The following is a 24399-nucleotide window of genomic DNA, read 5'->3' on the forward strand; positions in this document are numbered from 1 at the left end:
ACTAGGAGATCGTTAGGTCATAAAACGATCCAAGTATACAATGTGATTATTGGAATGGTAATCCTTAATACAAAAAAGATAACCTAGCATGTGCTAAACCAATGAGATGAGGTTAACATGCAAAAGACTATGCCAAGGTGGGTATGGACATATTTAGGTCATGTTAAATACCATTGAAGTTTATAAATGTGTATGGATGTTGAGGGTGACCTTTGGCTTGGAAAATAGCCTCCAAAAAGGTCCACACGGGTAGAGACACGGGCATGTGTCTAGGCCGTGTGTGACACACGGTCAGTTCCCATGGGCGTGTTGTACGGTCGTGTGTCCCTTGCACCTAGAATTTTAGGTCAGTATGCATGGTAGTAAACACACGGGTAGAGACACGACCTTGTGTCTCAACCGTGTGGAGGACACAGCTTAGTACACGGGCGTGTGCCTTGGCCGTGTGCCCCTACATGAATGATGACATCATAAACAGAATGTCTGGGTTTTTGGACACGGATGATGACACGGGCGTGTCTAGGCCGTGTGAGAGATACGGGCTAGGGACACATGCGTGTACTTAGCCGTGTAAAAACCCCTGTAGGTTCAAAATGAAAAATAAATTTCAATAATTCAGCACGGGTAAGGAACACGGGCGTGTCCCAATGCACACGGACGTGTGCCAATGCACACGGGCGTGTGCATCGCCTCCACACAAGCGTGTGAGGCTTAAACCTAGAAATTCCCTAAAGTTTTCTACAGTTCTTGGTTTAGTTCCGGATCACTTTTAATGCGTGTTTTGGACCTCATAGGTCCATAATTGGGACAATATGATTTTGTTTGATCGGTTTTAAATTGAAATGAAATTTCATAGCCCGTATTTTTTGAAAATGCCATGTTTATGTACGGTAATGCCCCGTACCTTGTCCCGGTCTCGAGTATAGGTAAAAAGTGTTACAGATCGTCGGAGATTTGAATCACACTATCAAACTTTCATTTTAGGTATTGATGATCTTAGTATTTTGAAAGTATGGCATGTATAGGGACTTAGTCTTTTTGTTATATGTGTCATTTGATTTGGCCAAATGTATTGGCTTATATTTGTTTAAGGTGATTTGGTATTTAGCAATGAAATTGGCTTATTTTGGCTAAAATGGTTATAAGCCCATTTATATAAGTATTTGTGTTAATGCCTTTTTGTTTTTTGTTTTTTTTTTGTGTTTTGTAATAGGATGCTATATGTTTATTATGGTTAAATGACTTGCTGTGAAATAGATGAGATGAGTCCTTGGGTGTGTTAGGAAACCTAAGTAGAATTATGCATGATGAAAGTATTCATATTGATACTTGTGAATGTCAGTCTGGTATGAATTGATTTGGTAAATTATGCTAAAGTAAATATGATAAGTGTTGGTAATGAATGATATGATTTAACCTTGATTTTGGATGTTTTGGTTGCTTAAACATACCATGGATTGTACCATTGAACTTGTGTGTGTGTAGGTGTAAATGAGGGTGACAAATGGCTTGGTAGATAGCCTTTATTTTGTCCATATGGGTAGACCTGTCCTATGGGCATGTGTTTTGGCCGTGTGTCCCCTGCACTTTAATTTTGAGAGATAGAATGCTCAGAATTGGGTACACGGGCAGAGACACGGGCGTGTGTCTCAGCCGTGTGAGGGGCACAACCTCAAACATGGGCGTGTGTCCCAGGCGTGTGAAGTCTACACCTATTTAATGAAAATTTAATTACCCACACGGCCTAGCACACAGGCGTGTGACTTGGCCGTGTAACATCACTTTGTTCATGAGTTAGAAGTCAAAGAGTTACACGGGGTCGGGACACAGCCTTGTGTGACCACACGGCCTGATCACATGGGTGTGTCCCATATCCACACGGGCATTGACCCCTGTTTAGTAGAAAAATTTTCAAAGTTTTGTAAAAAATTTTAAAATTTTTGATTTAGTCCTGAACTACTCCCAAAGCATGTCTAGGGCCTCGTAGGCTCGTATCAGGGACTTTATGATTAATTGCAAATGGTTTTTATTTGGACGCAAATTTATGGCTCGGAATTGTATGATTGTTTATGCAGTAAGCCCAGTAACGCCTCGGACCCTGTTTTGGCATGTAATACGGGTAAGGGGTGTTACACAAGGTACAAGGTATATGATGTAAGACCATAGATGAAAGATGCTATGATAGCCATGTATAATGAGTAAGACAATAGATGAAAGACTCTATGGCATTATAAGATAGTACATCAGAATGGCGAATCGGTGTAAGACCATGGATGAAAGGCTAAACCATGGTGGTATGATGTTAAAACATTATAGAAAGCCCGCCGGAACAGTAATGTGAAAAGGGCTGCTAAGATGTAAGACATGGGACCCCCAACGAGAAAGTTTGCCACATAGGAGGTATGCCATAAACTAAGATCGAAAAAACAACATGAATGATATGATAAAATGCATATATGCATAAGCGAGGTGCGCCCAATGAGTGTGGGTCTTCAGATTAATAAAAGGGATTCGCCAAAGGCAATACAAAATGGGGACAACAGTACAACAATCGAGTCCAATAAAGAAGCGACAAATCTTATGAGGAAAAGTAGATATGGGGAAAAACTCTATTAGCCTAAGGTCATGAACCTTAGGTTGATGGAAAGACCGCCGACACTCAGTAGGGAGAAAAGGTGGCAAATAGGTGATCAAGTGGAACCCAGACAATAGGGATTTGTAGGTGAGGGTCTGCCAGGGCGAAATAAGTCCGCTGACAATCTCGAGGAAGATAATTTGTCAAGCAAGAGATATAAATCTGGGGAAATTTTAGCTAGTATAAATATTGAAAATTTTAGGGTTTTTAAAAAATTGAAGAAATTTTGAGTTAAAAAATTATTTTTTTAAAGTAAAACTTATATTATTTAGGTTTAGTTTTTTTAATTTAGTTTAATTTCGTTTCATTTTATGTTTTATTTATCTTTTCACATAATATTATATTATCTATGTGGAATTAATGATTTGGAAAAAAATCCACGTATAAAATTTTTATTGGTTGGTTTGATATTTACTATGGGTGTTAACTACATGTTCTAGTAATACAAAGATTGATAGTTCAAGTATAACATTAAACATTTTTAAAGTATAAGTACTACATTGGATATTTTATGAAAGTATAAGTACCAAATAATACACAAATTAATAGTTCAAGTACTACATTGGATATTTCAAAGTATAGGTGTCACATTGGACATTTTATGAAAGTACAATTATCAAATAATATACAAATGGATAGTTCAAATACAATATTAAATATTTTATGAAAGTATAGGTACCAAATGTGACATTATCCCTAAAAAAATTAGTGGTAGATTTTTCGAATACCGAAAAGGCAAGATTCTCACAACACCCATCTACACCGTCCGAAACGCAGAAATCAAACAGTACAGTACATGGATCCACCTTCAATAATCAAACATTCCGAGAATCTTTCTCTCTTATCTCTTATTGGTCCGTGAATTTCACTTCCTTCCTTGCGCCTTGATATTATATCAGCCCATTTCCCTTCCCTCTCATAGATTGCATTGGGCTCAAACGCTTTAATTTCTTTACTCCCACTCCAATTTTTCAAGCACACACAAAAAAAAAAAAAAAAGGAAAAAGAAAACTGTAACCCGCTCTTAACTTCTTCGCATGCAGTCGGAGCTCCGGCTCCCTTAACGGAGCCCTGTTCGATTATCCAAATTTCAAACTCTTTTAGATCTCTGTCCTTTTATCTTTTTAGATCTCAACTAAACCAAATAATAAAGCAAGGAAAAACAGGTGGAAATAATATAAAAGATTTCAAAAAATGTCGAAACCCTGGGGTGGCGTCGGCGCGTGGGCCGCCGAGGCCGAGCGAGAAGAAGCGGAGGAACGTGAAGCTGCGGAAGCCGCAGCCGCTGCGCCCACGGCTGAATCGCGGAGTTTCCCTAGCCTAAAGGAAGCCGTTAGCGCGAAGCGCAAGAGTAAGAAAATGACTCTCTCGGAGTTCACCATGGGGACTTATTCGTCCTCCGCCGGCGCCGGAGTTGGTGGTGGTGCTAGGGTAACGGATTACAACAAGCTTACACCCGAAGAGATGATGCTCCTCCCCACCCGACCCAAAGAACGTACCCCTGAGGAAATGCAGTATAGCCGTCTGGGAGGTGGATTTTCATCTTATGGTAGGTCCGGTCCATCTGCGGGTCGAGTTATGCATGAAAGTGACGGCAGCGACGGCTCATGGGGCTCCGGAAGAAGGCAGTACGGAGGCTTTGATGAAGAACGACGGGGTCCGCCTTCTAGGGTTTCTGATTTTGATCAGCCGTCGCGTGCCGATGAGGTGGATAATTGGGCAATAGCAAAGAAAACGACTCCTTCGTTTGATTCGGGCCGGCCTAATCGATACGGTGGGCTTGGAACTGGGGGAGGTGGTGGGAATTCTAAGGCCGATGAGGTTGATAATTGGACGGCTGGGAAACGGCCAATTCCTGCTCGACCTTCTTCGTTTGGTTCAGGTTTTCGTGACTCTGGACCGGAGCCTGATAGATGGACCCGAGGTGGTGGTGGGAGTGGATTCAGAGAGGAAAGGCCTAGAATAGTTTTGGATCCTCCTAGAGGGGAGGTGAATGAGACGGTGGTTAAGACAAATAAGTCTAATCCATTTGGGGCAGCGAGGCCCAGGGAAGAGGTATTGGCGGAGAAAGGACTGGATTGGAAGAAACTGGATTCTGAAATTGAAGCAAAGAAGGTAACTAGCAGGCCTACCAGCTCTCACTCCAGCAGGCCATCAAGTGCACAATCTAGCAGGTCTGAAGGTCCCCAGCTGCAAGGAATTGAAAATGTACTAAAGCCGAAGCCAAAGGTCAACCCGTTTGGAGATGCTAAGCCTAGAGAAGTTTTGCTGGAAGAGCGAGGTCAGGATTGGCGAAAGATTGATCTTGAACTAGAACGTCGTAGGATGGATAGGTTTCCCTTTCATTCCTCTAATCAATTCGTTCATACTTTATTTTGAAATAGTCTTGATGGTATTTTGTTTGAATTGATTTGCATCTGTTTCCTTTAATGTTGTTGTTAACGATGGTTTGAGAGATGCTTATGTTCTTAGCATGTTTGCTTGGTAAAATTTGCCTTGCTGTTACCACTTTGCTGTCATCGCATATTGTTTTATAGTGGGTATACTGTGTTGTCTTATAAGCAATCATTGGTTGCTAAGACTGAAGTTGATGTAGAACAGCTCAAATGTCATATGATGATTTCAGTTTGATTATGACCTTAGATTTATTGAATAAGGCACCACTATTTCTTTGGAACCACAAAACCATAGTTCATGATCAGATTGTTATCATGGCGGCGTTGTGACACAACAGGTGGCATGTGAATTCTCTGGTACCCTAACAGAATACGTAGTGGTTGAGCAGACGGCTTACAGTGGCTGAAGTAGTTGATGTTAGGGCTCCGTTTTAGAAACTAATTTTGGATTATGTTCGAGTTCCCGACAGATTTCTAACTTCTCAATCAAGTTTGAGCAACTTTTGTATGCGTTAAATACACACAAACTCTTATTTTCTTAAAATTGTTTCGTGTATGAAAATGTAGATTGCTCTATTATGACTGGATATATTCTTGGTTATGTTACCATAGCTCTAGGGGCTCGTTGAATAAAAAACTATGGTGAATTCGTTTTTCTTTTTTGGTAGGTTAGAGGAGTTATTATTTTTTTTTTGTCTTCTTCTTGCTAGCCCAGAAGATTTCTTTTTCTATTTTGTTTTTCTTGACAGCAAAGCGTTTCTCTATCCATGTTCCCAAAATTTACTTACATTTTCCGAATAAAAGATGTTATAATTCAGTGTTGCTTTTAGTTCGTTATCTCCACTTGATTGCTTTCCGGTGCAGGAGATCAATGCAAATACAATATCCTAAATTTTATGTCAGGCACATGTAGGTAGCATATGCACCGGTAGTTGCATAGGAAACAGTTGCCTAATAAACTTTTTGTCTCTTTTGTCAAAGATTACATACTATCCTACTGCATTTTTGTTCGAACATTCTGCCAGGCTTTTATGCTTCTTTATAGTTCATGAGGTGCTTATTTATTTTAGTTATAGTCCCCTCCACTTTTAATCTTGTTCCTTTTATGGAAATTAAATCTTTGGTAGTATTTGGATTTGTGTGCTTCACTGCTTCTTTAGTTTAGTCTTGTTTCTCTTTGAGTTACCTTAATCCAACATCATCTTTATTTCATTTGCCAGATTACTAATGCAACATAGTTGAACGCTGCTGCTTCTTTGTCAACTTGCTATCTGATTTACCATTTTTCTGTGGTGATGGAATGCTTTGTCTTATTTGTATGATTACTTGTGATTTCCTGGGTAAGGTTGTCATCTAGGTTGCTTCAGATGCCCCATTTGTTCCTTGTGCTTGCTCCTAATACTGTCTAAATTCCATTTTGCTTCCTTCTTGCTCACAAGCAACTTTGAATATATTTGCCATACCATCGTGTTCTTCATTTCTAACGAGAAAATTGTTTCAGGCCAGAAACAGAGGAGGAAAAGATATTGAAAGAAGAAATAGATAATCTGAAGAAAGAGCTTGAGAAAGATTCAACTCCAGCTTCGGAATCTGCTTTGGACCAGTCTGCTTTACGTGACACACTACTTCATAAGGAGAGGGAACTAGAGAAACTTATCCGAGATTTGGAGAACAAAGTTAAATTTGGGCAAAAAGCTGTTGAAAGGCCTGGTTCTGGATCAGGCAGGATTGGCAGCAGCTACTCTGATAGACCACCCTCTCAGTCTGGTTCTAGTGATAGCTCTAGAAATATGGAGTTCATGGATAGGCCTAGATCTCGTGGTACTGTAGATGGGTGGACAAGACCTGCTGATGACCGAAGAGGATTTCAGGGAGGATTTCAAGGTGGCAGGGATAGAGGATTTCCTGGAAACAGAGATGTGGACAGGTAAGGATATAAATCATTACTAGTTAAATCTCTGTTGTCTTTCTGCTCTTTCTTTATATATTTTCATGGAAAACTTGGCCTCTTTATCTGGATATTTTGTTTTTTTCTCCCTTTTTCTCTTTATAGATATAATAAATAGGATAATTTGCGAGTTTTAGGAGAGTGTTATCCAAGGTTCTTTTTCATGTAGATCAGAAGCCTTTGTTCTTTTTTAAACTTAGAAACTGAGCAATTTTATAAGTATTCTTTGGTCCCCGTATAAAACTAATATATCTTGATGAATTGAACTATTTACCATTGCTTTCGTTGTCTCTAATTCCATTACCTGTACATAATCTTCTGAGATGTCTAGCTATATGTTGGCATAATTTGGTCTTCATAGCGAAACATTTAGCTAAATATTGGCCATTCTAATTTTTGTGTAAATATCTGCTGATGAAAATCACTGAGTCATATATATGGCTAATGGGAAGTATGTTGGTTTTTGATATGGCAGGCCAAGGTCGAGGGAGAGATGGTGAGCCCTGGAATTGGCATTGTTTTGTTAAATTCTGTCTTCAACTTTTGACTACTTGAACCAATAATATTTTGTCGCCTCACATCTTTTCTTAAGTTGTTCTCTTCTTTTCTGCTCTGGTAAAGTGGAGCAATGATTCTTCAGTGTCGGAATGCCGAACTCTGCGTTAATCTATTGTTAAATCTTTGAAACTATGTATGGCCTTTCCACCACTCTTTTCTTTTTTGTACACTTGGACTCAAATTTTATTTAACATATGCACTGTGGGATTTCACCAGATTCACCAGTTCATTGTTGAGATTCCTTTTGAAATGTTTAACAGATATTCTGGCATATTGTTCTCTTTTGTTGGAAGGTTGAGGATGGATGGTTCCCGAAATTATTACTTTTTCTTTTCTTAAATTTTGGTACGAGATAATTTGTAATTGAGATGGAACCATCGGAGCTCGGATTATTTGTTCTCGCTAAAAGGAAAAGAAATTAGGCTTAAAACAAAAATAATTCAAGTAGGCATTTGAGGTTGTTAATGTAGGGCTAAAGGGTTTGTTAAGAAGGAAGAGTATGAAATGATCATATTACGACAGCACATATCCTTTCTATTCAAATAAATAATGCCAATAATTTAAAGTTATTGTTTAAATTTATGATTTTAATTATTATTATTATTTGTAATTATAGTTATAGTTATAAATTAAAGAAAAAGAAGTCTAACTAATTAAGCTTTATAAGTGAAGCTGGAAAGCTTTTTCTTTTTCCTGAATGTTATAGGGCATGATTGATTATTCAATATGTATGTTTAAGAATGATTAAATTTTATGGTGATACACGAAAACCTGTGAGGTTATGAAGGGTTGGTGTCAATGTATCAAAGTCCACACGATTGATTGTTTCATGGTCAGCGCTGTTTGCCGGAAGTTCAACACCACTTCAAAAATCTCGTCGTTTGCATTGACAAAAAATAACTCAGTGCTCTCTTTCCCCTTCAGCCAACTCTCTCAACTGTTCTCATTATTTTAATGCCTACTTGCATTCGTCATAGACTAATTTATCCTATATATAAAAAAAAGTACAAATAGAATTTATTTTGATAGATTTGGGTTGCCCAGTTCCAGGTTTGAAGATTTACGGCTAATGCGGATCCACTTCCATAAGTTGAGTTGACCTTCACATCTCAAACTAAACTATTACTAGATCTTTTCCATCTAAGGTATCTATATTTCCTAAATCTCCCTTTTTATCTTCTAATCATATTCTTAAGTGTTTCAGACTCTTTTATCTTTGGCTTTGTAGCCGAAAATTTGTCTCTTGTATAACATAATCATAGCAGTTTCCTATTTGAGCTTAACTCGCAAGTTTAAATTTATTCTCATAATCCTCTCAATCGCTGAATGTAGAAAACTTACTCTACTATTTCATTACTCGTTTTATGAACTGTTATTGATTTTAGGGGAAGCCTTGATAGTATTTGCAGCAAGAAGACTGTAATGGCAGTCGCAATCAGTTTACTACTAGTGGCTTCATTGCTTGGTTCATCCTGTGGTTGTCATTTTCCAGCTATTTACAACTTGGGGGATTCAAATTCCGACACCGGAAGTGTCTCCGCAACATTCGGTCGGGTTCCCTGGCCTTGCGGTGAGTCCTTTTTTGGTAAACCTGCTGGTCGGTATTCTGATGGGCGTCTCATAATTGATTTTATAGGTAAAAGTGGCTCGATTCGCTTGGCATAGATGGTTTGCGAACCTTTATTTGTTTGTTTTCACACCTCCATAGATGAGATGATCTCTTCAAGCCCGTTTCTTCTAAGCAAGAAGACCTGAGAGACTTATTTTGTTATCAATCTGTGCACAGCTAATGAGTTGAAATTGCCATTCTTGAGTGCGTACCTTGATGCAATCGATTCAAACTTCAGACATGGAGCGAATTTTGCAGCAAGTGGATCGACGATTCAACCAGCCAATAACAAATTATTTGGTACTGGTTTTAACCCCTTATCTCTTGTTATACAGCTCTTGCAGTTCCAACAACTTAAAGAGCGCACCAATGAGCTTTATGATCAAGGTTCGATATGCATACTTTGTAGACTGCTCCATAAACTGATATGCAAAAGGTTTATATCTGTCATGAAGGGGGATGACTAATATAGTTCTTGCTTGTTTTTCAGCCAAGAATCCAGATATTACAGATAGGCTCCCTAGGCCAGAGGAGTTTTCAAAGTCCCTTTACATATTAGATTGTGGACAAAATGATCTGCATTATGGCATTATAACGAGTACAGAGGATCAGGTTAAGGCATTCATTCCCACTATAATCAATCAGTTTGCTGCAGCAGTAGAGGTATTTCTCATGCTACTTGTACAATTGTGATGATCCGCTTCGGTTTAGATGACATTGAGTTGAAAGTCGCGATTTTCTGCATTTTCAGAAGCTGTTTCAACAAGGAGCAAGAGTGTTTTGGATACATAATACAGGTCCCATTGGCTGCTTGCCTACTGTCATCATAAATTTCCCTCCAAAGCCTGGGAATGTGGACCAAGCAGGCTGCATTAAGTCCTACAACGAGTTGGCTCAAGAATTCAACAAGCAGCTTAAAGACACAGTTTCTCAACTTAAGGCCAAGCTCCCTGGTGCAAGGCTTATATATGTCGATATCTACTCGGCTAAATTTTCTCTAATTAGTGAAGCCAATAAATATGGTATGTCTTTTTACCCTGTTATTTGATCCCCATTAGGACCCTAAGTTCCGTAACACCGTGGATAGAATATACTGACGTACATACTTGAATTGGTGATTGCAGGCTTTGTTGATCCTTTTGTTAACTGTTGCGGTGACCATCATGTGGAATGTGGGAAGACGGCAGTGGTGAATGGTACTGAAATCTTTGGGGCTTCATGCAGTGATCCTTCGAAACATATTAGTTGGGATGGCATTCATTATACTGAAGCTGCAAACTATTGGGTGGTCAATAGGATTTTGGATGGCTCTCTCTCAGATCCCCCTCTTCCTATTACCAAAGCTTGTTATAACCTCACATATCCTGTCCTGTATCAAAGAATAAACCTCATTTATGTAATAATAACAAAATAAATTCGATTATTTATACTATTCACAAACTAGTTAAAAAAATTTCCATTGAATTCACAGACTACTCGAATCAAACATTGAAATATTCAAATTGGATTCGCTCCTTTAAGCTTAGCTCCACAATGAAACTTGAGAAGAAATTCAAGGGAACTGCTGTATTTTAATCAGTCCTGATATCGGTAGGCACTGGAGTAATCTTCAAGTAGTAGCTAACAATAAAATAATAAGCAACGTTTGAGTTTGAGGTTGTTATGAATTAGGTAATGCACGCTTGTCGATTCCATTACCATAATATTCATACAAGATCCACTTCAAATTTCGGATTTGCAAGAAAAAGGTTAAGTTCCACTCGCCAAGTACGGTCAACGCGTCAAATATCTGCTAGTCGTCAACCTGCTTGATAAAAGATCTGAAAGAATCAGTATGGAAGGGCAAAGGCCCAGTTTTAGTAATGGTATCATTGGGAGATGGAAGACTGCTTGGGCTTCAAGAAACAGCTGAAAACTTTTACAATAGCAGCTTTCTTTGCCGTCGCTTTCTCTCTTTTCATACTTAGTGGAAGGCAAAGGAATCTCGGTGGATCCGGTTCTTGTGATTTTCCTGTTGTATTCAACTTTGGGGATTCCAATTCTGATACGGGTGGAAAGTCTGCTGCTTTCCACCGAATTCCTTTGCCTAATGGCAATACTTTCTTCCAAAAGCCATCTGGGAGATATTGCAATGGAGAACTTATTATTGATTTTATTGGTCAGTCTTTTTATTCTTTCTGATATTCATGAAAATTTCTGATCTTTTTAGATGCATCCGTACGAAAGACTTATCTGTTCGCCACTGGTTATGGTTTTCTTTTAATTCACTGGTTTTCTATATCTATCCGCTAAAGGTTAGAATTTGAGGCTTTCCATCGATTTAAAAGTTTAAACTTGGGTTTTTTATTGTGGTTTTCTGTTTTAGGGATTAAGATGGGATTTGCCTCTATACTATCAGTCAATGTTGAATGTTGCTGTCATATATTAATTTCATTGAAGCTTTTCACTTTGCTTAATTCTTGAACATAGATACCAGAATTGACAGAAATCTATTATTTGAACTTAATAAACTATTCAATGAGCTAATTCTGAAACACAGTGGCAAAACTCAATTTTGAGTGAAAATATAGTGATAAATTTCATGTTAATCCTGTTTTATAAGTGATCTGCTGACTGCTGAGTAGTTTACAGTCTCTACTTTATAAGATTGATCTTGACCAGGGATTCAAATAGCGGGACGATATCAGAATAGCGGCCGTTATATAGCGGTAGCGGCACCGTCCGAAACCGCTTTTGCTGAAAATAGCGGTGTGAAGCGGAGTCACGCCAATAGCGGTGGGTCGCGGCCGCAACTTAACGGGTAACGGCCAATTGCGGCAATAACGGGCTGCTATTCCCGTTATTTTCCGTTACTGTAAATTTTTTTAAAAAAAAGTCATTCCCTCAAACAAAAATCGACAGAAACAGTGAAAAACAAAAGGGAATATATTCCCCCACCTGCAAAGTGCAAAATCAGAGAGCTTTCAATAAAAAAAAGTAAAAAGAAGTCAAAGAAACAAAAAAAGTAATCAAAACTCAAAACCAATAGAAAAAGAAATATGAAATTCTGTTTCTTATATATGGGCAAACAACAAGCAGCAGATGAAAGCAAGGAGCCGAGCCAACTGCCGAGGACTTGAATCTGAAAAGCAAACCCATCTATTTCCTCTTCGAAGTACTTCTAGGTTTCTTCCAGTTCTTTCTCAGCCCTTCTAAGTTCTAAGCCAGTATTCCTTTACCTGGTTTTTCACACTTTCAAGTTTCAACAGCAGTAGAGATTCGGCCATTTTTGTTGATAGTCTGATGAGTTGGAGGCTTGGAGCCTTGGAGGCTACTGGTTAGGGTTAGGGAATAGAAAGAATCGTTTCATTTTCTTTTAATTTTTCTGTTTTTGTTTTTGTTTGTGGCTTTATTGGCAATTGGCATGCTGCTCTGTTTTGTTTCTTCTTTGACTCTTGTTTTACTCATTAATTAGGGGCAGCCACCGTCCATTTTAACCACTAGAAAATAGGCATGTAAATTGTGCTTTTATCCACCTATCCATTGTTAAAATTTGTCTTAAAATAATTATTTGGAAATTTCTTTATTAAATTTAAATATATATATATAAATTTCTGGACACAATTTTTAATATGACATGGACTTCATATATAAAGTTGTGTTCTCATATCATATTAATAAAGATTTATAAGTGCTAGAAAACATTCTAAAATCATTAAAAGTGAATTTTTATAATTATAATTATAATTACTATGTTTTACAATAAGTTGTGCGAATTTGAAAAAAAATCACGATCGCGATACCCGCAGTGACCGCAATAGCGTCCGTTATGTCCGCGACCGCGACAAACGCGACGCGACCGAAAACGCGACCGCGACCGCAATTTAAATCCCTGATCTTGACTACTTCGTTTCTAAGAGATTCTCTTGCGTTTTGAGATGAATCACCCATTAAGGTTCCATTTATTCAAGTTTTCAGACTGAAACTGAATGTACACTGTTTCTCTCTTCTACTAAACTCGGTTATTGTACCTTGCAGCTGAGAAACTGGGACTGCCACATTTGAGTGCGTATCTGGACTCAATTGATACAAATTTTCGACATGGAGCTAATTTTGCTACGGGAGGGTCTACAATTCAACGACTTGATGCTAGAATGTTTAAGATAGGGTATAGCCCCATCTCTCTTGACATACAACTATCACAGTTTGAACAGTTCAAAGAGCGAATAAATGAGCTATATAAAGAAGGTTAGAAACAATTCAAAAATTAAGGCAAAAGTACTGTAAATTCTAAACTATTAATAATACTCAAAACATTTTGGCATGGATTTTTTTTTCAGGTGTGAGTTCAAACATTAAAAGCAAGCTTCCAAGACCAGAGGACTTCTCACAAGCACTTTACACAGTTGATATTGGGCAAAATGATCTTGACTGTGCATTGAAGTCAATGACAGAGAAACAGGCTATAGAATCAGTTCCAGGAATTATTAACCAGTTTGCTCAGGCTGTTAAGGTAACTAAGATGTTATGCTTACACAATATATCAGTCTTCAGTTTCTTAGAGTAGGGGATTGTTTTGGAAAATACCGTATCTATGATTTTTGCACATGATACTCCATGCTTGAAGCTTACTTTAAGCATAAATGAACGGTCTAATACTAAGTATTAGCTTTCTCCATGTGGTTCCTTTTGTTGGTTCCGATAATTAGCACAAATAAATAAATGGTGCTACTGTAAGTAGCATTTTGATGCTTTGAAATAATAGACATCCAAGCGGAAAGGAAATATATTGGCACCAGATATCCTTTTACATTTATTATTTCCCTAGGAAGAACTGGAAATAGCTTTACTTATTTGTATATTATTGCATTTCCATGATACGACTGGACAAGGGGAAAACTCTTGAGAACTGATATTACTGCAACTTCAGGATCTTATTAGCCAAAACCAAGGACCAGTGTTTTCCTTCCCTGCAGGAACAATCATAATTTACCAGGAAACTTTACAGATTCTAAAATCTAGAAGGATTTAAAAAATGAATTGCTTCTCCATCATGTTGGCCAAAAGGGGTTCTGCAGTTTGTGAAGTCTATTAACTGAAACGTAAGAAAGGGAAAGAAGCAGTTTTGACAATTGGCTTCAATATAGTCCATGTAGCTCAGCATATACTAATAAGAACAACATAATATAAATTCCCTTTGAATCTCTTATATCGCAATTGGGTTAACAAATGTGAATAACGTAAATCTTAAATTTTATGTTTTAACTCTATTTTTGTTTATCTTTTCCTTTTCAGCGGCTACATAATCAAGGAGCAAGAACATTTTGGATACACAACACAGGTCCAATAGGCTGTTTGCCCTTTGAGGTTCTGGATTATCCTCAGCAACATGAAAATGTGGATCAAAATGGTTGCTTAAGGTCTCTTAATGAGATTGCTCATGAATTTAACAGGCAGCTTAAAGATAGTGTTATCCAACTTAGGATGCAATTCCCAGATGCAGCACTGACTTATGTTGATATTTACTTGGCTAAATATTCTTTAATTTCTGATGCAAAGCACCACGGTAAGCTTAGTTGCCTAATCATTTTGTTTCCACAACCAAAATTAATAAAAGATTATAAACCTCTATTAGAAACTGCAAAAACTGCAACTTTCTATAATGAGCTTCACATGTCATTCTGTGTTATACATTTAACACCGTTCCTTTGTTGCAGGATTTGTAAACCCCCTTGGATATTGCTGTGGGCATCACCGGGATAATCTGTGCTGGAGGAAGAAAACATCAAATGGAACTGAAATTTCAGCGACTCCATGCAGCAACCCTTCAGCTTATATAAGTTGGGATGGCATTCATTATTCCCATGCTGCAAATTTGTGGGTAGCTAACAAGGTTCTTGATGGATTGGTTTCAGACCCTCCAACTCCCATTACTGAAGCATGCCACAGGTCTCTTAATTTGTAATTTGTAAGCCCAATGCAGCAGTTTAGGTCTCAATAACCTGCAACATGGAAGTTACCAACTGTTGAATGATGGCCAACTATGCTGGTTCATTTAGTTCCATTGTAATTCAGTTCTAAACCAATGTATTTTGTTTATGCACTGATATGTTAGGTGCTGATTGACATGTTTTAGTTTATGTACAAGTTATGTTTTTTAAGTTTCAAGATAGATAGTGGTAGTAGTTAAGTATTTGGTAGTTTTTTTGACTTTAAGATGTAATGTTTTCCGATGAAAGATGTGTGAGCTTCTTTGCATCTGTTTATCTTTCTTGTTCCCTCTGTTTTTACTCTCCCTGAACACCGACAATTGGTATTGAGAGCTGCTATCTTTGAGGGCTTTTTGTTTTCCTTCTTTGTGTTTTCTTGTGTTGAAAGAAAGTTTTTGTTTTCTCTTGTTGTTGTTACAATGTCATTAGAAAGCTTCTCACCACCTCCACCTCCTATCTTTGCTAGGGAAAACTATCACATTTGGGTAGTGAAGATGAAGACTCACCTCCGGGCTTATGACATTTGGGATGTGTTCGAGTCAAACAGGAAGCCAATCCAACAATAGCTCAAATCAGGTAGCATCATCGCATCGTCGTGACAAGAAGAAGCTCCTCGTCACGACGACAAGTGCTTTCCCGGCTTTGGTAGCTTTATTGTGCTATTGGGCTCCCATGTCTCGTGGCTCGATCATCATCCATTGTATTCTTGGACCTGAATTGGCATCCTACACACTTAAGTAGCCTATTAATCCCTCACGAGGCCTGAGCCGGCCTTACGGGTCATCAAAATGGTAGAAAATGAGTAAAAACATTTATTTTATTAACTTTTAGTTCCTAACTTACTAATACTGAAAATGCAATAATTAATTATAAAAGTGCTAGAAAACAAGCTCATCAAGTGCAGAAATGACCTAAAATAATTACTACATTTGATGTCAAGTCACTTCATTAACTCATTGAAACCAGAAATGAACTGCGTGTTTGAATAGAAATAAACAGAATGAATAGAAAAGATGAATGGGAAACATTCAGGAATGATTATGATTTTTTCCCCAAATGGAAAAATGAAATCATTTGGAAAAAAATGTAGGTTTTCAAAATGAAAATGAAAATGATTCATTTGCAATTGTATATGGATTACTTAAAAATAATCCGAAGAATGAATTAATGTTTTTTGAGCTGTTTTGAAGCTCAAAAATGAAAATAAATCACTCGGTCATAGTGAACATGTTGATTTGTGAAATATTAAACATATTTTCTCAAAATTTTACCAAAGGTAAAATTGTCAAAATTTTATTGGGGGTAAAATAGAGATGAGAAAATTGTTTAATATAGAATATTAAAATTTTAATCCAACTGAATCGGGTTGGATTGCATTACAAAATACTGAGTTAAAAAGCCTAGAAATTACTCGTAATTGAACCGATGTAAGAGAGACCCCAAACCCCTTTATAGCATAAAGTGGGAAACAACCCTAGTAGGAATATTAGGGTGTGGATAAACCTCAAAAGTAACATATTTTAATCCCATGCTTTGCATATTTTTGGATGATTTATCATAAGATTTAGTGAATTTGATGCTTCTAATCCTTTAACTTCATGTTTTATATCCAAATGAGCATAGGAAAACGAAAAGTGGAAGAAAAAGGCCAAAAACAGACAAAATAGGTTTATTACAGTGCTGCACGCGACCCAGACACTTCCACACGGGTAATCCACACGCCCGTGTAAGACACACAGGCAGACCACACACCCGTGTGTCATGGCTGTGTCGACTTAAAACCATAACAGAATTGCACACGGCTTGAGCACCACCACACGGGCATGCCGCACAGCCGTGTCCCTGTCGAGACCTATTTTAATTCTACTCGAAAAAGGTCAATTTTGGGCTATTTTGGGCATTCCAAAGTCTATTTAAACACAGGAGAAGAGGATCAAGACAGGGAGAGTAGAAGGCAGAGAATACTCGAAGACAGCCAACGGAATCAGCTCGAAAACAGGATCTACTTCAAGCCTGAAGATCTCCATTCAATTTCCTTAGAAGTTCTTTGGGTTTCTTTATGTTTTGTTGTTTTCCCAATTTTGAGATGTTTTTCCTAATTGTTATCAACTAAACTCCCTAAATACCTAAGGGAGATGAAACCTAAGACAGATCTTATTACTATTTGAATCATATGATAAATACTTGTTCTTATTCTTAATTATGAGTTTTAATCCTTGCTTTAATATTTCAAGATATTCATTCAGGTTTTGATGTGCTTGTTCAGTGGAGCAAAAGTCCCTATTTAAGAGTAGATCTCACATAATTAAGGGGAGTTGCATGCAATACTAGACATAGGACGACATAAATCTGCCGGATTAGAGTAAAATCTAATAAGGGAATCCATAGATCGAGTTAATGCGACAATAGGGGTTTTAATTAGAAAGAGATTTCAGTTAATCAACCTAGAGTCAGTTGTTTTTAGTCTCGAGAGAGATATTAACATAAATCAGGGATTTCTACGGATTAAATCAAGTGAAAAATTCGTCTAATTCAGAAGTAATAAGTGAAGTCTAGGTGGATTCTTCCTTGGGTATTGTCTTCTCCATCGATTTTCCAAAAGTATTGTCCAACTTTAATCCCTGTCGTATTCTTAGTTAATTAGATAGTTAATCTTAGTTTAAAAACATCCCTTAAATTCTTAGGCTAGATAATAAAGATAATAATTACTAGTACTTTTAGTCCTTGTGGATACGATATTTCCAGTCTCACCATAACTATACTACTGTTTGATAGGTACGCTTGCCTCAGACGAATTTTTAGTTAGTTTAGCGATCATCAAGTTTTTGACACCGTTGCCGGAGACTAAGATATTAGGAACACTTAATTTTTATTATTTTAGCCATTTTTTATTTTTTATTGCAATTTAATTTTAATTATTAATTTTTATTTTATTTGCTTTTGGCAGGTCTTTATAGTTTATGACTAGAAGAAACCCGTCAGGACCTCTACTTTTTTATAGCGAAATTGAAAGCACAGCTCGTAGAGACCGTAGAGAGATAAAGCGAAATCTATGGTATATAGAGGAAGAGCACGAGGACGATACCAATAACACCGAAGAGATGGCTAAAAATCAAAATAATCCGCTGCCTCCAATGGTTACCGCAAATCTAGTGAATCAGAATCCTGCTCTTCGTACTATGTACGACTATGCTAAACCCAATTTAATAGGAACTGAATCGAGTATAGTTAGACCTGCTGTTGCTGCAAATAATTTTGAACTGAAACCTAACACGATTCAAATGATACAACAATTTGTTCAGTTTGATGGCTTGCAGGACGAGGATTCAAACACTCATTTAGCAAATCTTCTAGAATTCTACGACACCTTTAAGATCAATGGCGTTTCTAATGATGACATTCGCCTTCGGTTATTTCCCTTTTCATAACGGAATAAGGCTAAACAGTGGTTGAACTCATTACCATGAGGGTCAATCACTAATTGGGAACAAATGACCGAAAAATTTTTGCTTAAATATTTTTTGCCGGCTAAAACGGAAAAGTTGAGGAATGATATCTCTTCTTTTGTGCAGATGGATTTAGAAACACTTTATGATTCATGGGAGAGATACAAGGATTTATTGAAAAGGTGCCCTCACCATGGGTTACCTCTTTGGCTATAGATTCAAACTTTCCACAACGGTTTGAATCCCTTAACTAGACAAATGATCGACGCAGCTGCTGGTGGAACCATCAATAATAAGAAACTTGAAGAGGCTTATGAGTTCATAGAAGAGATGTCACTGAACAATTATCAGCGGCAAGTTATGAAGACAAAGTCGACAAAAGCAGCCGATGGTTTTAACATCGAATCGGTTACTATGCTTTCAAATCAGGTAAAACTTTTGAATAAAAAGATTGATGGTTTATTTGGTTCTACGCAGGTACATCCAGTAATGCAGTGCGATGCAAGTGGAGGTGGAACAAGTAATTCAAAATACCTACCCTACAGCCCCAACATGGAGAACAAGCAAATAAATTATATGGGTAATAATCCTCGACCTCAAAATAATCCTTATAGTAACACTTACAATATAGGTTGGAGGAACCACCCAAAATTCTCATGGGGAGACCACGGGAAATAGAGACCACTAACCCCTCCAGGCTTTCAACAACAACCTTACCAGCAAGAAAAAAAGCCGAACCTTGAAGAGATGATGACAAAGTTTATTTCAGTAGCAGAAACTCGATTTTAAAACACTAAAATAGCACTTAAAAATCAACAAATATTGATTCAATGGCTCGAGAATCAAATAGGACAGCTGGCTAAGATAATTTTAGAAAGACCACCAGGGAGTCTGCCTAGTAACCCCAAACCCAATCCAAAAGAGCATGTGAAAGTAGTTACACTAAGGAGTGGGAAAGTGTTAGCTGAATCTGAAAAGAAGCTGCCACAAGAAGCTGATAGGAAAGAGGCTGATGAGGTAAAACCTGAAATAAGTGAAAAATCGGTGCTGAGGGAATATAAACCACCAATCCCGTATCTAGCAAATTTGAAGAAAGACTGTATGGAATTCGGTAAATTTCTTGAACTTTTTAAACAGTTGCATATTAACTTACCTTTTGTTGAAGCTATCTCGCAAATGCCTATATATGCAAAATTTTTGAACGAGCTTCTAATAAATAAAAGGAAGTTTGAAGAGTTGTCTACAGTAGAACTCAACGAGGAGTGCTCGGCCATACTCCAAAATAAACTACCAACCAAACTGAAAGCCAGGAAGTTTTACTATTCCCTGCTTAATTGGTAGTTTAAATGTTGAAAATGCACTAGCTGATTTAGGCGCTAGCATTAATTTGATGCCTTACAAAATTTTCAAGCAACTTGGCCTTGGGGAACCAAAACCTACTAGGATGAGTATTCAACTAGCTGATAGATCTGTTAAATATCCTAGGGGAATTATTGAAGATGTACTCGTAAAAGTAGATAAATTCATATTACCTGTTGATTTTTTGTTGGGCTTGACATGGATGAGGATGTTGAGGTGCCTTTAATTTTAGGTCGTCTATTTTTAGCCACTGCTAGGGTTGTTATTGATGTGGATGATGGCAAACTTGTGCTTAGGGTAGGTGACAAAGAGATTATTTTTAAAATTTATGATGTCATGAGATTTTATAGAGAACAAGACGACTCCTGTTATTTTATTGATTCTATTGATCATGATACTCAAGATTCTTTACAGGAAATCATTTATAAGGACACGTTGGAACTGTGTCTTGCCCAAGGAGAGGAGGTAAATGACGATGATTCTGCATTAGGTAAGGCAAAAGCCGAATTAAATTCTAATGAGTCTTCACTGAGACAGAAGAGCTATGAGGGTATTGAGGTAAACAAGGAATTAAAATTAAAACCCTCTGTTGAAGAACCTTCTAAATTGGAATTGAAGCAATTACCAAATCACCTAGAATATGCGTTTTTTGGAAATAATTCCACATTACCAGTAATAGATTTACAGCCAACCGAAAAGGACGAGTTACTTCAAGGTTTGAAGGAGCATAAAAGAGCTATAGCTTGGAAGATTTCTGACATAAGAGGGATCAGTCCTCCTTTCTGCACACATAAAATTTTAATGGAAGATGAATATAAACCTTGTGTGCAAACTCAAAGACGACTGAATCCTAATATGAAAGAAGTCATAAAAACTGAAGTAATTAAACTTCTAGATGCAAGAATTATTTATCCTATTTCTGATAGTTCTTGGGTGAGTCCTGTGCAGGTTGTCCCTAAGAAAGGAGGCATGACTGTTGTAGGTAATGAGAAGAACGAATTGATCCCAACACGAACAGTCACGGGATGGAGAGTTTGTATTGACTATAGGAAATTGAATGATGCCACAAGAAAAGATCACTTTCCCTTACCATTCATTGATCAGATGTTGGAAAGATTATCTGGGCATATGTATTATTGCTTCCTAGATGGACTCTCTGGTTACTTCCAAATCCCAATAGCTCCTGAGGACCAAGAGAAAATGACGTTTACATGTCCATACGGTACGTTTGCTTATCAATGAATACCTTTTGGATTATGTAATACCCCTATTACTTTTCAACGATACATGTTGGCCATTTTTGATGAACTCGTAGAAGACATTATGGAGGTATTTATGGATGACTTCTTGGTATTCGGTAACTCTTTCCATCTCTGCCTTAAAATTTTAAAACGAGTTCTAATGAGATGTGAGGAAACGAATCTTGTACTGAATTGGGAAAAATGTCACTTCATGGTTCGTGAAGGAATTGTGTTAGGCCACAAAATTTCTAGCAAGGGGACCGAGGTTGACAAAGCAAAAGTTGAAACTATTGAGAAATTACCTCCCCCTAGTTTAGTTAAGGTTATTCAAAACTTTTTAGGTCATGCTGGATTTTATAGAAGATTTATCAAGGATTTTTCTAAAATAGCTAAGCCTTTAACGAATTTACTAGAAAAAGATGTGCATTTCAATTTCAATCAGGAATGTTTAGAAGCATTTAATACTCTTAAGGATAAATTAATTAATGCTCCAATTGTAGTTGCACCTAATTGGAATTTACCCTTTGAACTAATGTGTGATGCGAGTGATTTTGCAATAGGTGTGGTTCTTGGACAGTGAAAAGACAAGCATTTTCAACCGATCTATTATGCTAGCAAGACATTGACAGCTGCATAAGAAAATTATACGATGACTGAGAAAGAATTGTTGGCTGTGGTTTTTGTATTCGATAAATTTAGACCATATTTAATATTATCTAAAGTTTTCGTTTACATTGACCATTCAGCTCTTCGATACCTCCTTACTAAAATAGATGCAAAACCTCAACTAATAAGATGGATATTATTGTTGCATGAATTCAATTTATAAATTTAAAATAAGAAGGGAGAAGAAAATCTTGCAGCAGATCATCTATCCAGATTAGAAAACCCACATCTTAAGGAGCTTGATGAACATGAGATAAATGACTCGTTCCCTGAAGAACAACTCTTTGCTATATCTAACTCCGAGGAACCTTGGTTTGCAAACATTGCGAATTATCTAGCTGCTAAAACATTTTGTTCTGTTTAAATCAATTTTGGTCCACGTAAATTTAAAAATGGGTTTGGGAGCCGGTTATGTATGAGGAAGGGTTAGCACCCTCACTACGCCCAAAATCTGGTACCAGATTGATTAAGTGCTGTCCTTATGTCTAGGTTTAAAAAAAATTGAAATATGGTTCCTTTTAAAACATTTGAGGGATTCAAGTTGGTCGTCAAAACTCCCTCGTTTCAAAGTTATATAGCATCACATCTAGCACGATAGGACATGATCCTTTATACCTTTGAAAACATGATTGATTTTTTACTTCCAAAAGCTCTTAGGTTAAAAATTACAAAAGGATGTCCAGATATTTAGTCCAACGAAAAATCGAAACCCAACAAGGTAGGGCTGTAACACTCCCTTACCCAAGACCTGTAATGGCCTAAATTCAAAGTTATTGGAACAATGGTTTCGTAGCCACAAATCCAATTTAAAGAGAAATTTATTTCAATATTTTTGCATGAAAATTTATATGATAGGAAAATCGTATGAAAATATTGATAGAAAAATTTTACCGATTTAGTGGTTAGTTAGAAAAAGAAATTATTGAAGAAATTGGGTAAAAACAAGGTATCGAGACCTCTATATCGTAAAACCGAGTCGAAAATAATTTTATAAATATTTATGAAATGTTAGTAATGTGGTATTAAAATTTCGTTAGGAAATTTTAATGTTTGGGTAGTCAATTAAATGAAAAGGACTAAATTGTAATAGGTGTAAAAGTTGCTAGAATGATTAAATAGCTTAAGAGTCTAATGAGAAAGGATTTAAAAGGTAATTAGACCAAAAATTTATTATGGCTGGACGGCAAGGGCATGAAATCAGCAGGAAAATTGATAAATTAAGGGCAAAATTGGAATATTACAAAATTAACTAAATAAAACTAGGACTAAATAGGAAATATCTAGATTTCTCTTCATTTCTCTTCAGTTCCAGCAGCTAAAAACACCATAGGAGGGTTCTCTAAGCTGGTATTTCATAATTTTTGCACCAAGTGAGTTAATCCTTGCCCTTTTCTTGTTTCTAAGACTTTTACAACTAGGTCCTACTATTAAATTCATTAGTTTTTGATTTCATGGATGAAATTGAAAGTCACCATGGTTGAGTGTTGTAAGTTTATGATGAAATAGAATGAAATTAAAGCTTTAATTTGTTTATTAGATGATTTTATTAGGTAATTTTAATAGAAATTGATTTTTAGGACCTAATTGTGAAAATGCTTAGAATTAAAGTCTATTGCTGAAATTCTGATTCCTAAAGGTTTTAAACTAGTTTAAGGTGATAGAATAAAATGTTAATTGAGAAAAATCAGCTCAATTGAGAGGCTAATTGAGTAGGGATGAAATTATCATTTATTAAAAGCTTAGGGAAAAAATGATAATAAACAGCTTGCACAAAAACAGTTTGGACAGCAGCAGTAGACTAACTTTGAAAAATCACCATAAATTGTAGAAATCGAATTAGAAGATGAACAAAATATGGAATTAAATCTTATTAAGTCTAGTTTCTCATAGAAGAAATAGTGTAAGCAATGGATTTGTAAATTTTGAGATATAATGAATTTTGTGAGACAAGGTCAGAATGAATTTGGGTTCCCCTGTTCTGATTTTGAAAAATCATAAAAAATTTACGAAAACTAATTGGGGAATTAAATTTATATTTTTATAATCCTGAATGAGTCTATTTTTAATAGAAATAAAGAAAAACATCATTTGAATCCTGTATGAATAGATAATTAATTTTTAGTGAAGAAGGGTCAGAACCGTCAGACAACAGAACAGGGGTTACTTTAAAGAATAAACTGTACTTATTGGCTAAACCAAAAATTATGAAAATTTTATGGTAAGAATATATATGAGTCTAGTTTCTGGTAAAATTAACGGATCTTAATTTTGAGTTATGTAGCTCAAGTTATAAATAATTTAGGACTATGACTCAAATAGATAGCTTTGAATAAACTATAAATAATAATAGTTGAATTATAGAGAATGTTGCATATGAACATGAAATGTATTAAATTGATAATTAAATTTATTTATTTAGATCCAGAAGATTCAAATACGAAGCTAGATCGAGGAAAGGAAAAAGTTCGGGATTAGTAGATTTTTTTTTACAAACAAGTATCAAGGTAAGTTCGTGTAACTTGAATTATATTCTTAAATGCTTGAAATGCATGTTTTTGATATGAATATGATT

At 36.6% G+C, this 24399-nt stretch overlaps 3 protein-coding genes, 1 long non-coding RNA gene and 1 other non-coding gene across 5 annotated transcripts; 3 read left to right on the forward strand and 2 right to left on the reverse strand.

Annotated features, from left to right (window-relative positions):
• Window positions 1-3558: 3558 nt before the first annotated feature.
• On the forward strand, window positions 3559-7752 carry LOC107886527 (eukaryotic translation initiation factor 4B2). The gene is made up of 3 exons (XM_016810520.2): window positions 3559-4968; window positions 6533-6958; window positions 7455-7752. The coding sequence occupies exons 1-3, from the start codon at window positions 3830-3832 to the stop codon at window positions 7477-7479; spliced, it is 1590 nt and encodes a 529-aa protein (XP_016666009.1). The 5' UTR covers window positions 3559-3829; the 3' UTR covers window positions 7480-7752.
• A 132-nt stretch (window positions 7753-7884) lies between these two features.
• LOC107886529 (GDSL esterase/lipase At5g14450) lies at window positions 7885-10560 on the forward strand. Its single transcript, XM_016810522.2, has 6 exons — window positions 7885-8682; window positions 8923-9173; window positions 9324-9533; window positions 9637-9809; window positions 9898-10168; window positions 10271-10560. The coding sequence occupies exons 2-6, from the start codon at window positions 8960-8962 to the stop codon at window positions 10558-10560; spliced, it is 1158 nt and encodes a 385-aa protein (XP_016666011.1). The 5' UTR covers window positions 7885-8682; window positions 8923-8959.
• On the reverse strand, window positions 8762-11271 carry LOC121219278 (uncharacterized). Its single transcript, XR_005915945.1, has 4 exons — window positions 10845-11271; window positions 10183-10766; window positions 9359-10025; window positions 8762-9288 (listed from the first exon to the last, which is right to left on the reverse strand). It is a non-coding gene; the product is annotated as an uncharacterized lncRNA (long non-coding RNA).
• LOC107886528 (GDSL esterase/lipase At5g14450) lies at window positions 10850-15518 on the forward strand. The gene is made up of 5 exons (XM_016810521.2): window positions 10850-11304; window positions 13164-13373; window positions 13466-13638; window positions 14421-14691; window positions 14843-15518. The coding sequence occupies exons 1-5, from the start codon at window positions 11025-11027 to the stop codon at window positions 15088-15090; spliced, it is 1182 nt and encodes a 393-aa protein (XP_016666010.1). The 5' UTR covers window positions 10850-11024; the 3' UTR covers window positions 15091-15518.
• Window positions 15519-18654: 3136 nt separating this feature from the next.
• LOC121225346 (small nucleolar RNA R71) lies at window positions 18655-18761 on the reverse strand. Its single transcript, XR_005923208.1, has one exon. It is a non-coding gene; the product is annotated as a small nucleolar RNA R71 (small nucleolar RNA).
• Between the last annotated feature and the right edge of the window lie 5638 nt (window positions 18762-24399).

This window comes from Gossypium hirsutum, chromosome A03 (assembly GCF_007990345.1).
Source record: "Gossypium hirsutum isolate 1008001.06 chromosome A03, Gossypium_hirsutum_v2.1, whole genome shotgun sequence".
Lineage (NCBI taxonomy): Eukaryota > Viridiplantae > Streptophyta > Magnoliopsida > Malvales > Malvaceae > Gossypium > Gossypium hirsutum.